General features: G+C 46.5%; 1 protein-coding gene across 5 annotated transcripts in view; it reads left to right on the top strand.

The window, feature by feature from the left end:
* Window positions 1–559: 559 nt before the first annotated feature.
* The window catches only part of ILRUN (inflammation and lipid regulator with UBA-like and NBR1-like domains), a 59230-nt gene continuing 44049 nt past the window's right edge, over window positions 560–15740 (top strand). For 4 of the 5 annotated variants that reach the window (XM_080937778.1, XM_080937779.1, XM_080937776.1 and 1 more), the window contains exon 1: window positions 560–932. In XM_080937778.1, coding sequence (XP_080793904.1) covers window positions 775–932 — 158 coding nt within the window. In that variant the 5' untranslated portion in view covers window positions 560–774. Of the gene's footprint in view, window positions 933–10053; window positions 10157–15740 lie in introns of all 5 variants that reach the window. The other variant, XM_080937777.1, reaches the window with a different exon arrangement.

The following is a 15740-nucleotide window of genomic DNA, read 5'->3' as shown; positions in this document are numbered from 1 at the left end:
ATTTTCTCGAGACCTCATGCTAAGGTTGCATAGTAACATAGGAAGTCATGAGGAACTCAAATCAAAGCCCGGAGACTAAGTGTGCACGGCTGCGATCCTTTGGGAAAGTGTCTTTTTAAAAATTAATCCTCTGAGAGCAAGAGCCCGTGGTGCCCTTTGCACTTTGACCTTGCCCCGTCTCTGTCCCTGAAACGACTTCTGGTTCCCAATCCCAATTGGGGTGAGGCTGGTTGTCTCAGAAAAACATCCCAAACTCGTGACTCCTCCTACGCAGCGTGGGGACTCCCGCGACGACAGAGACCCGCCCAGAGCCGCCCTTTCCGGCTTCCCATTTCCTGCCCCTCCGCTCCGTCGCGGTGAGGTCACGCGAGAGACGTCACCGAGTTATGACGTCACTAAAGGCGGGCTTTCGGGAAAGGAAGGGGCGGGACCCGGGCGGCCCCGCGCGTGCGCGTTGGGCGCGGCCCGGGAGGAGGCGGAGGCGGCGGTGCTGCGAACCGCGGCGGCGACAGCGGCGGCAGCGGAGGCGGGCGCGGGGGGGGGTGGGAGGGGGGGAAGCTCGAGCCCAAAAGCCAGCGAGAGAGGGAGCGAGCGGTGCGGCGCGTTGCGGCGCGCGCAGCCCATGAGGCGGTGAGAGGCCTGGGGCCTGTCTCGGAGCAGCGCGCGGCGCCGGCCAGCAGCGGGCCGCCCTTCGTGGGCCCGGGCCCGGGCGCGGCAGCCGCCCGTGGAGAAGCAGGTCCCGGCGGTGGAAGCTGTGCGTCCGGGCCCCCCGCCATGGAGGGCATGGACGTGGACCTGGATCCGGAGCTCATGCAGAAGTTCAGCTGCCTGGGCACCACAGACAAGGACGTGCTCATCTCCGAGTTCCAGCGGCTACTCGGCTTCCAGCTCAACCCGGCTGGCTGCGCCTTCTTCCTGGACATGACCAACTGGTGAGCCTGCCCCACGCGGAGCCAACCCTGCTGGCTGCGGCCTCACGGCCCCGAGGGGAAAACACCCGAGCCCGCTGGCGGGTCCGGCAGGGCAGGGCCCGGGCGAGGAGGTGGCTGGGAGTCCGGGCCCGAAAAACACGGGAAGAGGGGAGAAGTGGTAGGATGGAAGCTAAGGGAGTCGATCTGGGACGAAAAGTGTGTGTTCTGGGAGTAGAATGCATAGGAAACGAAGTTGCGAGCGAGGTGTTTTCCTTTTAAATAGGTGTGAAGTGTAGGAGCTGAGGATGACAGGACTGTGAGGAAACTCGAGGGGAGTGTGTTAGGTGCTGAGGGAGAACTCTGGGCGCGGGAGAGGTCTCGGAGCTGCGAATAGATCGCGCGTGTGTGTCTATTTGAGCAGAGATAAGGGGGAAAACGACTTTTGGGGCGGAGGGAACACAGTGATAATCCCCTAGGTGTGGTGAGAAGGAAGAGTTGTCCCAGGGAGAGGAGACATCTAATGGAGGACCTAGAGTGCCAGGCTTGCGACAAGGACTGGGAAACGTCTTCAGAAAGTGGAGGGAAGGAGCCGATCTTGGAGGCAGGAACTTTGTGAAGATACTGGAGTCCTAGGCAGAGGCTTGGTCTTGGGAACTTTGACAAGCTTACTGAATATTGGGAATAAAAGGGCTTATTTGATAGAACACTGGGAAAATGGTAGGTTTTTGGGTTGTAGTTAGTTGGCTGGTGCAGACTGAAGTGGGACTCTCTCAAGGTACCGACGAGTGTCTTGGCTCTTAAAACTGCACGTGCTGTTTTTGATAAGCAAGACTTTCCCCTGGTCTCCAAGTAGGGATTGTTAAGTTCACTCGGGGTGAGGAAGGAACTGGAGACCTTGCGTTTGAAAGGCTCTCAGGTGAAGCAACTAATCGGGATTTGGGCAGAAAGCAAGGAGTGCATGCCCTTTGCCCTGTGTTGAACGTTCAGTGCCCTGACGTGTGGAATCTTGTTTCTCTTGGCATCCCTTGAACAAACTCCCATTTATTTCCATGTCCACCCGACGCCTGCAGCAATGTCTGAAAAGAGGCTGTAAGCTTAGATTTTTATCCTCCTCCTCCTGCCTAGTGCTCCCCCTCCCCCTGTAGATGAGAACCAGAGGTGAAGTTTGTTTTCACTATTGATCTTTAAAAAAAAAATCATGGCAAGAATGGGGTTGATATTTTAGTGTTTGGCAAACTGAGAGGCATTGAATGGAGGGCACAGCCTTAGAGTTAAACAAGTACTTGTGGGTTCTGTGTGCGTCTTTTAAAAATTAAAGTTTATTTTTATTATTTTCTAATTATGTGTATGTGCGTGTGTGCTGGTTCCTGTGGAAGCCAGAGGTATTAGGTACATCTGGGCTGTGAGCTGCTAGTAGTGGGTGCTAGAAACTGAACTCAGGCTCTCTGGTTGCTGAGAGGGCTCTCCAGCTCCCATGCTTGTATGTTAGGTTCGTGTGATCTGGTGCAGGGAATGTAGTTAACTTTCTGAGCACCAACTAGATGGGTTTCATCTATGTGAACCTTTAATCCTAGCACTTCAGAGACCCAAGCTGGCATGTCTAAGTGAGTTGAGGCCAGGTTGATCTACATAGCAAGTTCCAGGCCATTCAGGGTAAATTGAGAGCCTGTGTAAAAAAAACAAAAACAATCCTGAGCCTAGCCTATGACTGATATGACTGAGACAGAGGTAACATAGATGGATGTAGGAGTAGGTATTGCTCTAGAATAAGTAGTGTCTGAGAGTTCTAGCTTCCTAGTGTTCTTTTGTCTGTGTCCCAGCCCCTTTTTTCAGGAAGCTTGGCAGTTGGTAGGAAAAGAACATACTTTCTCCCTAGTTTCTCCGGACTTGACCATTTAAATACGGAAGAGATTCGGTGGGGGGGGGGGGGGGGGCATTGATCCTTAGTCTTTTGAGGACTGGGATTACAGGTGTGAGCCATCAGGCAGTCCCAGCTAAATTGACTACAAAGCCAGCTCAGTTGGTTTTATATGCCTGAGGGGTATGTGCTCCCTCCTAGAGGCTGTTTGAGGGTTTGTGGCATGTGAGGAACAGGTGAGGCATGTGGCTAAGTAAAATAACAAGAATATGACTCCCCAGCCTGACGGTGGTTGTGTAAGGCCCAGCACTCCGGAGGTAGAGGCAGGCGGATCTCTGGGTTCCAGGCTGCCCTAGTTTACATGTAGAAACCGTGTTGGGAAAAAACAAAACACAGAGAGCCCGGATCTACCAACAGTTGACCTGACCTCCATACACCTGCATGCAGTACTCACACAAAGTACTGATAAATAAAGATTGGGTTTATTTGTTGTTGTTTATGAGACAAAATCACTATTATGTAACTCCTGGCACTTCCTTTGTAGACCTGGGTGGTCTCAAACTCACTGCCTGCCTCTGCCTTCTGGGTGGTGGGATTAAAGGGGTGTGCCACTACCACCCCACTCATATTTTTTAATTAAGAAATAAAAGTTCTCAGAACCACACAAAAAAGAACCACACCTATTGACCTTAAGATCTGTACCCTGAGCCGAGGTAGTTTTTCCAGCCTTTAATCACAGCAGGTGGGAGGCAGAGACAGGTGGATCTCTGAGTTCAAGGCAAGCCTGGTCCACCTAGCCAGTGCAGGAAAGCCAGGGCTACACACAGAAACCCTGTTTCTAGAACCCAATCAATCAGTCAGTCAAAGTCTTTATTAGATAACACAACATTCTTTAACACATAGCTAGGGACAGATGGAAAGAGAGAAACAATGTGTCATTCAAGCCTTCCAAGTGACAAAGGGTTGTAAGATTTGAGATACAGACAAAAGGTAGAATGAAGTAGGGCTTTAACATTAAGCATCCAAAACAATAAAGTCACAACATAGTTTAAAACCATTATTTTAAAATGAAGACCCTGAGTTTCCCAAAGTATTTTTGTTGATTGTATTCAAAAACTGACATTTTGCTTTAAAAAAAAAAAAAAAGGAACATACTGGTCTTAGATGTTATCTACTCCCCTTTCCTTTTCGTTTATAGAGAAGTGTTATACATAGTCTGGGCTGGCCTAGAGCACCTGATGCCTGCTTCCACATCCAGGAGCTGGGTTTCAGGTGCCTGTTCTTCCTTCTCAAATAATTCTGTCCTATGTTTTTTGGGTTCTTTTGAGCCAGGGTCTCACTCTGTAACCCTGGCTTGCCTGGAACTCAGAGATCCTTCTGCCTAAGCCTCTCCAATGCTGGGATCAAAAGCATGTGTCATCATTTTTTAAAGACACACACTCTCACTCTCTTTCTCTCAAATTTTATGTATATTAGCACACGGTAGCTGTCTGCAGACACCAGAAGAGGGCATCAGATCCCATTACAGATGGTTGTAAGCCACCATGTGGTTGCTGGGATTTGAACTCATGACCTCTGGAAGAGCAGTCAGTGCTCTTAACCACTGAGCCATCTCTCCAGCCCATCCTTCCCTCTTTTTTTCTTTTTCTTTATTTTTCTTTTTTATGGAGCATTTTTTTTTTCTAACACTTATTTAAACTGCCAGCAATGTTAGAACTTCCTCTTAAAGGTCATCAGTGACTATGCCCTACATGAATAAATTCAGTATCTAAATGCCAAACTGAAGACTGGATGTATGGTAGCTCAGTGGTTAGAGTATTACCTAGCATCCGCGATGTTCTGGGTTCAAGCCCTAGCACCAAAACAGCTAAATGGAATAGTTTGTAGATTATTGTATTTCCTGTCAGGGGAATTTCTTTCGTACATGGCAAGTGGGCTGTGAATGAAAGAATTTGTAGGAATCCAGGCACGATGACACACACCTTTAATTCCAGCACTGGAGAGGCAGAGGTAGGCAGAGTTCTGCGAATCTAGACCAACCTGGACTACACAGGGAGTTAGAGGACACCAGGACTGCGTAGGGAAACCCTGTGTCAACAAAATAGAAATGCTCTGTGGGAGATGGCGTGCTGTATATAATCCACCATGTGAAAGGCTGGGGAAGGGATGGTCACACTGGTCAGTCTGGGCAAAGTGAATCCTTGTCCTGTATGAACATATAGAGAAAACACAAGATACATGCAATGGCATTACCATCTTAACTCATTTTAAGTGTAGAGACTTTAAATTCATTTTCTATTCTCTAAAGCGTCTTTTGTTTTTGTGTTGAGGTAAAGTTCTCAACGTAAATACCTTTTTTTTACCCTTTCTAGAGACAGGTTTTCTCTGTGCAGCCTGGGCTATCCAGGAAATTGTTTTGTAAACCAGGCTGGCTTCAAACTCACAAAGTTCTTCCTGCTTCTGCCTTCCAAGTGCTGGGTTAAATGTGTGCACCACCACACTCAGCAACAGGGGCCTTAATCTAGGAGTTAGCATTGGACTGACTTGTGAACATGGCTGTCATTTTTTCCTCATAACAGTTGGGGATAGTGTTGGACATTCTTAGGTTCATGCTGTATTAAAACATCCTAAGCTGTCTATCGGGATCTAGGGATCTTCATGGATTATTTTTTTGGCTCACTACCATGGGTAGAGCAGGTATTTTTCTTATCACTGAGAAAGGGTTTCACATATCCCAGGCTGGCCTTGGGGTTGCTGTTCAGTTTAGGATAACCTTGAACTTTTGACCTTCCTGCCTCTACTAGATGTTGGAATTATAGGTGCACAGCACCACCCCTGGTGTGTACTGTGGGGACACTAGAAGGACGTGCTACAGGTGAGCTACAAACTGTGAGGAAAACCTACAGTAATGCCCTCCTGTTAGCATTGTTAGAAGCTCCTGTTAAGGAAAGGAGAGAGAGAGAGAGAGACAGCTGAAATCAATGTGAAGTGAGTTTCCTTTTGTGTGATCCCCCTGGTGTGTCCTGAGCTTAACCCCATTCTCAGTCACAGTCCTAAGTTAATACATTTCTGATCTAGTCTCTGATTTAGAGATGAGGCTTGTTATTTCAGCAGTCTTACATAGGTATGAGTCAGGCTTGCTGGCCCACACTTGATCCCTGGAGAGGGAGGATTAGGGATCAGGGTCATCCTTGGATGTATGAGACCTGCTTCACCCCCCTCTCCCCGCCCCACCAATTGCATGTTTTTGTAAGGGAGCATTCATTGGTGGTATGTGCTTAATTAACATGGGTGAGGCCCTGAGTTCAAACCCAACACTAAGAGGAGAAAAAGAAAAATGTGCCAAACACTAGCTTCAGTTTAGACCCTCAGGGTTACTCTCCTCTGTCTGATGGTGTTACTCTTAGCATGCTTATTGAGAAAACTGGGACTTACTGCTGTGGGGTTTCTTTTACACTTATTTTTTAAGTGGCACATAAAATCTGGGACTCTTTTAATAGAACTGTGTAGCTTATGAAGCTTATAGAACATGTTCATTTTAGGGTTTCTTTTTAAAAATTGATTATATGGATTCTTGAGTGTGCTCTCGGTCTGTTCTTGAAGAACAGAAGAGAGATGCAGGTCTGGACTGGAGCTACAGGTGGCTTTGAGCTGCTTAATGTGGAGGAGTGGCAGGGCCTCTTCACCTCTCCCCTTTCCTCCTTTCTCCCCAAAATAGGTTCTTGCTAAATAGCTCAGCTTTGACCTTGATCCTCCAGTTATGGCTTCCTGAGTGTCATTTTAGTTAAAGAGACATAGGAAAAGTACATTGCTGTCTTGGTGAACGTGTTCACATGTGCTGTTCATGTATAGCTTGCATTTCCAGTCACAGACAAGAACTGCATTACAGAAGCATGATTGGCTCTTGTCTTTTGCTTCTTACGTTTTATTTATTTTTGTGAGGATGGGGAAGTGGGCATGCCTAGTGCATTATGGGAATTGGGCTGGCTCCTACAGGGTAGGTCTTGGGGATCAAACTCAGGTCATTAGGCTTGATCATAAACATATTTACCTACCAAGCCATCTTACCAGCCCCAGGGGTATATTTTTTTCTTCTTTTCTTTTTTCTAAAACAAGGTTTCTTTGTGTAACTCTGGCTGTGTATTCCAGGCTGACCTCACACTCAGAGATCCACCTGCTTTTGCTTCCTCAGTGCTGGGATTCAAGGCGAGCACTGAGCCACCACACTGCTGTAGGACTGGCTTCTTTACCATTTCCCATCCACTGTCACCCCAGAGTTCATCTACTGTGAATGCAGCAGCAAGAACTAACGACCAGGGAGTGGTTTTTGTTTGTTTTTAAGCAATTTTATTTCACATGTGCACACTTGTGTATCAGTGTGTCAGTATGTGCACCAGTGTCGGTGCCCACAGAGGATAGAGGCATTGGATTCCTGGATCCTGGAGTTCAAAGCACTTGTGAGTCACCCTGCGTGGGTGCTGGGAACTGAACTTGTAGAAGTAAGGGCCATTAACCACTGAGCCATCTCTCCAGCCCCTGGGGGCAGCTGCTAGCGAAAGGTGAGAGAGCTAGAAGTGTCTCTCCTGACTCGATTTGTCTCTGATAGGAAATTCAGGACCTGAAGTCATGAGAGAAAAGTTTCCTGATACCCAGGAAGATTCCTAGTCTACACTGAGATAACAGATAAGATCTCAGAGCACAGTACAGGATATGAAAAGCCTTGTGTGGCTGTTGTGTTTGTTTTGGACAGGGATGATGAGATTGACAAGTGTGGCATTGTTTTGGGGACAGGGATTTATTTAGTCAGGTGGTATTGTTAGGAATGAGAAAATCGCTGTCGTAAAATTGACTGTCTTGTTTTGAGACAGGGTAACCCTGACTGGCCTAGAACTCGATATATAGACCAGTCTGCTTTGGGATTTACTGGCAGCAAGCTTACTGGCTCCTCTTGCTTCTGCCTCTCAGCTTGCTGAGGTTACAGATATGAGCCAGCAGTCACTCCATGAGGCTCACTGTACCTCACAGCAATTACCCCAGGGGCAGCCACAACCTTCATGAAATTGCCCCACTTCCTCCTGTCCAGGCCCCTCCCCCATCATTGGCACCTGCCCTCAGTCCTGTTACCTCAGATGGAACTAGTCTATAAATGGAATGATAAAGTATTTGACCTTTTGTGTCTGGCTGCTCTCTTCCTTTCTCCCCATCTCAGTCTGTCCTGTTCGGATCGTGAGCACCCGTTTCCCTTAGGTATAGGAAGCTGCCAGTGCGGTTGCTGGGCCGTGACAGTGACTGATAAGAGCTCAGCTGTGTTCCTGTCTTTTAGTGACATGGAACCTTTCTGCTTCAGCCTTCCAGTTGCTCCTTTATAGGTATACCATAACTAGCCAGATTTGATGGTGTATGTCTGTGATTCTAGTACTTGGGAGATTTGCTGAGCATTCATACTTGGTCTATATGTATATGACTATGCTGTGGTCATCAGCCCATGGACAACATGAGACAAGCTTCTAAAGAATCTCTGGTTGAGTCTCACTCTTAACCCAGACAAGCCTTCCAATTCAGGTGATCTTCCTACTTCTGCAGCTTAGGAGTTAAAGGTGTGCGCTGCCATGCCTGGTTCTTGCTCTGTTTTGCTTCTCCTCATGCTCTGGTCTCCACTTGCCCAGTGCTGGGATTACAGGTGTCTGTCCCCATTGGCAGTGCATACATTGCTGGGCTTGCTAGGCATGCACGCTACCCACTGAGCCAGTCTGTAGCCTCTTAGTTTTTCTTTTCTCTTTTCCATTATGGAAACATCTTAATGTTCTTTCTTTCTAATTAATCTTTTTAAAGATATATTTATGTATATGAGAGTTTTATCTGTGTGTGCTGTGTACCCAGTATTCATGGAGGCCAGAAGAAACCATCAGATCTTCCGCTACTATAAGGATGTTAAAACTTCTGAGCCCTGTGCCAGAGGATCTGGCTCTCTTAACTGCTGAGTCAGTGCTCGTCAGGGAAGCTTTTATCCCTTCCCTTTAACACTTACATCACAGCCCCACAGTCTGTTAGCAGGGATTGGGGTGAAAATGTGTTTGAGTGTTTGGTCTGTGCAGCGTGCCCATGCCTAGTGTCCTAAGAGACCAGAAGAGGGCATTGGATACCCTGACACTGGAGCTGGCTCTGAGCTGCTGTTGGGTGGTCACAGTACTTTAACACCTGTTTCTCACTGTGCTGGGGACCCAGAAGGGAGGAGGGGACACTGTCCATAGTCGTAGAAGCCCTGAGCATGTTTGGGTGTCCATGGGGGTGGAGGCAGCCAGAATCTGCCCTCAGACACTGGGGGACAGTTGGATATCCTCATTTGCATTTCTGTGATGTATTGTTTGTCCATTTTTAACTATTGTAAAATGTCACTTAGTTTTAGTTTTCCTGTGTACAGTGTAGAGGCTGGTCTGGAGTTGGCAGTAATCTGCCTCCAGTCTCCTCAGTGCTGGGATTACAGGTGTGTACAACCACACCAAACTCTCCATTTTTATAGGGCGTGGACTGAAGCCTGGGACTCATGAGCCACCACGTTGTGCTCATTATTTCATGGGCTCGCTAGAATGTCTCCAGATGCCCTCCTGGAAGAGTGTTGCAATTTATCTTGCTAAGGAGGCAGTTAGCAGAGAGCCTGCTTTCTGAATTTAAGATTGGCCAGGTCTGCTTGTCTGTGGGGTGGAAGGTGTTTTTGCATCCTGTTTTCCCTTATGTAACCTGGGGCTGCCTCAAACCCACTGTGTAGTTAAGGCTGGCATGGACTCCGGATGCTCTTGCCCTCTCCTGCCTCCAGTGTGCTGTTTCATGGCTTTCTCGAATAATCAGAAAAAAATACATGATGCATCATGTCCGTGTACCAGCCATCTGGATTTTGAAATTATTAAGACTTTGCCTTTTTCCCCACTTGGCACCAGAACTGTTTTGCTGTTTATTAGTTTTTTTTTAATGCTACTAGGTTTAATTTGTGTGGGTGTTTTGTCTCTGTGTCAGTGCACCATGTATTTTATTTGCAAAAAGATGTGTGTTTGTATGAACGTATCCCAGGGTTGCCAGTAGAGGCCAGAAGGTCTCCAATTCCCTGGAGATCTAGTTACAAGTGGCTGAGCTACTTGATCCGGGAGATTGTAGATCTTTCTGTGTCATTTGTATATTTCTATGACTTGTGTGAGATAATTTTTCCCCTCAATTTATGTGAAGTATTTGCACAGTAAGGAAAAGAGCTAGGTTCAACACTCACCTTTCTTAATTTTCACCCCTTGACAGAATGTAAAGGGCTTGCTGGTGTACCTCGGTGACTCATCAAATGCAAAGAAATGAAATACATTTACTTTGAGGGACTGGGAATGCTAACCCAAGGCCATGCTAGGTAAATCTTGTACCACTGAGTTATCTCCTCAGCTGTTTTAAAAATCCATTTTAGTAGCTAAGCATGGTTGTGTTTATAGGTTGTGTGACATTTCATAGGTTTGTGCTGTGTGTGGTGATCACCTCGGCCCAGTTGGCTAACACAGATGTTTAGCACCTATCCCAGCCTCTCCCCTGCCTCCCTAATGTTTCTTTTTTGTAGCTCTGCCTGCCCTGTATCTGGGGCTGGCCTTGAACTCAAACTCAGAGATCCTGCTGCCTGTGCTTGGATCAAAGCTGTGTGCCACCACTGCCTGCTCTAACTACAGGTTTTGTTTGACTTTTGTTTGTTTGTTTGTTTGTTTGGTTTGGTTTGGTTTTCAAATTAAATATCTTTGTTCCTTTCAGCTGTGTATTTATTTTCCATAAAGTCAGATACAGTGTTCTGTCAACCCCTATTCCCCCTCCAATGTTTTAAAATAAAAAGTATTCTAAGAAATTGGAGAGCTGACTCAGTGGTTAAAGGCTTTGTTCTTACAGAGGTCCCAGGCTGGATTCTCAGCGCCCACATGATGGCTCACAGCTGTCTATTAAACTATGCAGGGGATCTGATGTCCTCTTCTGCCTTTGTGGGCCATGCATACATGCTGCACGGACATACATGAGGGAAAACATCCATATACATTAAATAAAAGTAAACAGTAAAAAATAGTCCGTGCCACGCCTGTGCCACATGCCTTTAATTCCAGCATGCAGAAAGCAGAGGCCTGTAGTTCTCTGAGTTTGATGCCAGCATGATTTACAGAGAGGGTTCCAGGACAACCAGGATTATGCAGAGGGGGTTGGGGGGAGGTTCGGGAAAGGAGACTGAGAGGGAGAAGGAAAGAGACCTTTCTCAAAGAGTAAAATAAGATGGATTCCAGCACTTGAGTTCCATACTGGTCTTCCTGGTTGGGCTGCAGGCCTGCTGCCTGTTTCTTAGCCTGGGCTTCATTCTGTTAGTTAGACTGAGCATGTTTCTTGGAAAATCTTCCGTCCCCTCAATGTTAGCCGTTTTGCAAGTGCAGTGGAAATAAATATCTGAGGCTTTGGCATTCTGAATCAACTTCTTTCACCCTCTGACCCATAATTGATAGGAGTTTGGCTGGGCAGTTTGTTTGAAGGCTAGTTATATTTTTCTCAGGATTTTGAAGGCCTGGTTGGATCTTGATATGTTGTAATTGTTTTGATTCTTTGAATGAATCATAATCTCTCCATTCTCTGGAAGCCTTTGATAGCTGCACTGGACTGCAGTGCACCTCTGTGTTTTCAGATTCTGCTCAGCCCTGGTGGGCCTGCCATTAGAGACAACCCTCTTCCTATTGGCCTTGGAAGTTCCTATTCAATTTTGAGTCCCCTCATTTTATAGTCCAGACTGACCTTAAACTCATGTTTCTCCTGCCACAAGGCCTCCCAAATGCTAGGCTATCGAGGATATTTTTATTCAGGTTCTTAGAATGAAGTCCTGACTTGCCTGGCATCGGAGAGCAGGCTGGCCCTGAACTTCAGTCATCCTTCCTGGTTCCGTTTCCTAAGTGCTGAGAGTATTACAGGCCTGTTCACCTGGCCTGGCTATTTGTACTTCTTTTTTTCTTTTTCTTTCTTTCGTCTTCTTTTTTTTTTTTTTTTTAAGTATAGAATAGTTTATTTAGGGCATAGGGAGGGGAGTTAAGAGGGTAGTAGAGGGAGGGAGAGAGAAGTGGAGAGGAGTAGAGGCCGGCCATGAGCACATGGGGGGACGGAATGGGGAGAGGAGGGACAAGGGTAAGAGAAAGAGGAGCAAGAAAGCAATAGCGCTATTTGTACTTCTTGATAAAAGTATTTATTTTCCTCTTGTTGTCTGGATGATCTCTTCAGTGTGGTCTTTAAGTTGTTTTGTTATGATTGAGAGGAGGTTTCACTGTGTAGCCCCAGCTGTCTTAGAACCCAGATCCGTAGGCCAGTCTGGCCTTGAATTCAGGGGTCCTCCTGCCTTTGCCCTGTTGCTGATGGATTGCAGAGCAACAGTGTAGCATGTTGCTGGCTCTCCTCTGGATGGGACTTTATTAAGTTCATGCTCATCCTGGCCCACTAGGATTCCATCTATCTTCACTGGAGAGACATTGTGTGTGTGAAGAATGGGTGGACTTGGGCAGACACCTTGCACTGGTCTCTTGATTGTCCTGTCATTTCTACCCTACCTGCTTTCTCTGTGCCAAGGATGGAGTCCAGGACTCACGTGCTCTCCACTGAGCAGCCCAGCTCTCACTAGCTCTGATGAATAAATGCTCTAAACACTTCACTCACGAGACTTAGTATAGACTTAGATACCTAGGAGTTTGTATGGCAGGTTGTGAATATCTGCCAAACCGTTCCAGAGCTTGATACTGTCCTGTATCCCATGCAAGTCTTTTCTGGATGAATTCTGTTTTCCTCAACAGTTATGATGAGCCTCAGGCAGCCTACAGTCCATCTCTAAGTCCCACAGAGAAAACAGGACATCTTCATAAGTTCAGATCATTGTCAGCACAAACGTCAGCATGGGCAGGTTCCCAATTCCTGCCTGTCCCTAGAGTGCCTATGGATACATTGGTCTGGATAGCTTTGGGTTTTTGATATGCAGCCTTTGTGGCCTGGGCTGGCCTTGACCTTGTGTATCCTAAGCTGCCTTAGCCTTACAGTGACCCTTCAGCAGCCTTGAGCTGAGATTACAGGAGGGGACTGTGGTTCACAGCCAGCATGATTTTTGTTTTTAAACCCATAATTTTCTTCAAGATTCTCAAGCTAAAGCAGGAGTTCTAAATCAGCCTGAGCTAAGTAGTGGACTCAGAAATCCAAAGTAACAGTGTAGCATGCTTGTTCCTCACAAAGAATATCAGGTATATTCGGTCATCATGTCCCTTTACTTTACTGTTCTTTTTATGTGTTTTCTGTGCATGTATGCCTGAGCACCATGTATGTGTGATGTGTATACCTGGTACACTTGAGGCCAGAAGAGGGCAGTTAATCCCCTTAATCTTTAATTTAGGACTTTCTAAAATGTTTTATTTTGTGTATGTTGCCCACTGTGTGTGTTTTCATGCCTGCAGCCCAAGGAGGCCAGAAGAGGGCATCAGATCTCTGGGACTGGAGTTAGATAGAGGACTGTGAGCCACCATGTGGGTGCTGCCCATCGGTGACTAATGCTTTAACCACTGACTGCTCTCCATCCCAGGACTTTTTTCTTTTTAAACCTGTATGTAGAGTTTAAGCTTGCCACCTCTGAGTGTCCGACGTTGTTGATAAGCTGCAGTATCATTAGATTTCGAACCATAAATTTTGTTAGAAATAATGGCTAGCTGTTTGTCTTCCAGCCAAATGCTGTGTGAGGTTGAATGCTTGACTGGCAGTGTTTACCTGTGAAAACACTGAGAACCTCAGCAGCCTGTCAGCCCACAGCATCCAGGGATGAACCTGAATTCTTTATCAGATGGTTGCACAAAGGTTACTTACTCGTTCTTTTGTTAGTTGCAGTCTGAGATAGGGTTGGTTTTTGGGAGGAAAGAGTGTCACTCACATTTGTGTGTATTTCCAGTTCATCACTCAAAGCAGCGAGGGCAGGAACCTGGGGCAGGAGCGGATGCAGAGCCATGGAGGAGGCTCCCTGACTTCCTCATGGCTTGCTCAGGCTGCTTTCTTACAGAGCCTAGGACCACCAGCCCAGGGCTGACCCCACCCACAGTGGCCTGATTCCTCCTATATCAATCATAAGAAAATGCCCACAGTCCAGTTCTATAGAGGCATCTTCTCAATTGAGGCGTTCCCTCCCCTCAAATGATCTACCCTGTCAATTTGAAGTAAAACTAGCATTCTCTAAAGGTACAGTTTCTTTCTGGGGGTAAATGGCAATAGGTTCTTTTGAGACAGTCTCTCTTTATTATATGTGATAAATATATATGAGCTCACTGTAGCTGTCAGACCAGAAGTGGGCATCAGATCTCATTTCAGATGGTTGTGAGCCACCATGTGGTTGCTGGGATTTGAACCCAGGACCCCTAGAAGAGCAGTCAGTGCTCTAAGATAGTCTCTCATTTTAATAAGCTCAGGCTTACCTCCTTGGATTACAGGTGTGCACTACCACACCTGCTGTGAAATAAAGGTTTTACACTGTTTTGTTCTTACCACCACCTTTTCCCCCTTTTCCTTCCTTGTTTAGCTTTTCTACCTATCTCCCTCCCCTCTTGCCTTCCTTGTATGGCACAGGCTGTGAACTCCTGAGCCTGTTGAGTTCACCTCTTAAGTGATGGGCTTGCAGCATAGACGGCCACTTTTCTGTGCTACTCTGTCTTAGCAAGGTCCACCTCTGTCTAGCTCATGATGGCCTGGGGTTTAACTGTGTAGCCCAGACTGGCACCACCATGTTACAGCTTCTCCTGTTTCAGCCTCCGTTGTGCTGGATCACACGTATCACATGCACAACCTCATCTGCTCCTGAAATGATAAGGACTCCTAGATTGGCAGTCCAAAGCTACAGTCCCAGCTGAGGCAAGTTGGGTCCCAAGTTGAAGGCCTGCCTGAGCTACAGTGTTTTGTGTTTTGTTTTGTTTGAGACAGTCTCTATGTAGTCCTGACTGGTCTATAGCTTGAGATGTAAACCAGGCTGGGCTCAGAGTCACTCCCGAGTGCTCAGATTAAAGACCTGTACCACTATGCCCATCCTGTATGTAGCTTTTTAAAGGTACCTGTTTCATAGCTACTGTGCAGCAGCTGGTGCTTAAAGTTGCAACTGCAGCTGAGTTGAGTGTCCTGGTCCTGGTTTGTGTGTAGTAGCGTTGGGTGTTTGACACTCTGTGGAACTTATCTTTTTGCTTGGAGACAAGAGCATGCAGTTGCTTACTTCCTCTGCAGATATTCTCTTACGTGTGCGCAGTAGAGGGCACTGTGGTCTGCGTGTGCCAAGTCATATTGTCTTCAAAGATGGTGTGGCCAGCATGTTCCTTGGAAGAAATGAGACTGAGCCACTTGGAGACTGGTCCCTATAGGAGCACTGTGCAGAGATCTCACAGGCAGGGAATCTTAGACAAGGGGAAGCATTCGATCAAAGACTGTAAAAGGTATATGATGTTTTTCAGCACAGCCCATAACATCTGCCTTTATTATGTTTCCTAATTTTTACAGCAATAACAGCTGCATTATAGACTAGAATATGCATTCAGATATTTTTGGGCAACTTTAAGTTCTTTATATTTTTAAACTAGGAAACAGCTCTTTGACAGTCTTAGGGTCAGATCCGTTTGAAACTCTGCTTAATTGTAGATTTATCTGATCATATCTTAACTCACTGTCTGAATTTCATGACAAACCAAAACTGTTTGTAAGGAGCATTGTGTCTGAACGTGCTCTGTGCTGTCATCCTGGGGCATTTGGGGTATTCCACATTTTCGTGTCTCCTCACAGTGTCTCAACATTTCCAGAAACTGGTTACCATAAACACATCAATTGTAAAACATTTCAAGAAATTAAGTCCAGGGACCAAAAGGAGTTAATTCTAAACCCGCATTTTTGACCAAAACGGGAGTTTTTGGACGCAGAGGTCTATGACGGAAGTG

Source organism: Micromys minutus (genome assembly GCF_963924665.1).
Source record: "Micromys minutus genome assembly, chromosome: 25".
Lineage (NCBI taxonomy): Eukaryota > Metazoa > Chordata > Mammalia > Rodentia > Muridae > Micromys > Micromys minutus.
Note: the sequence above shows the minus strand (reverse complement) of the source record. Positions and strands in the feature narration are given on the sequence as shown.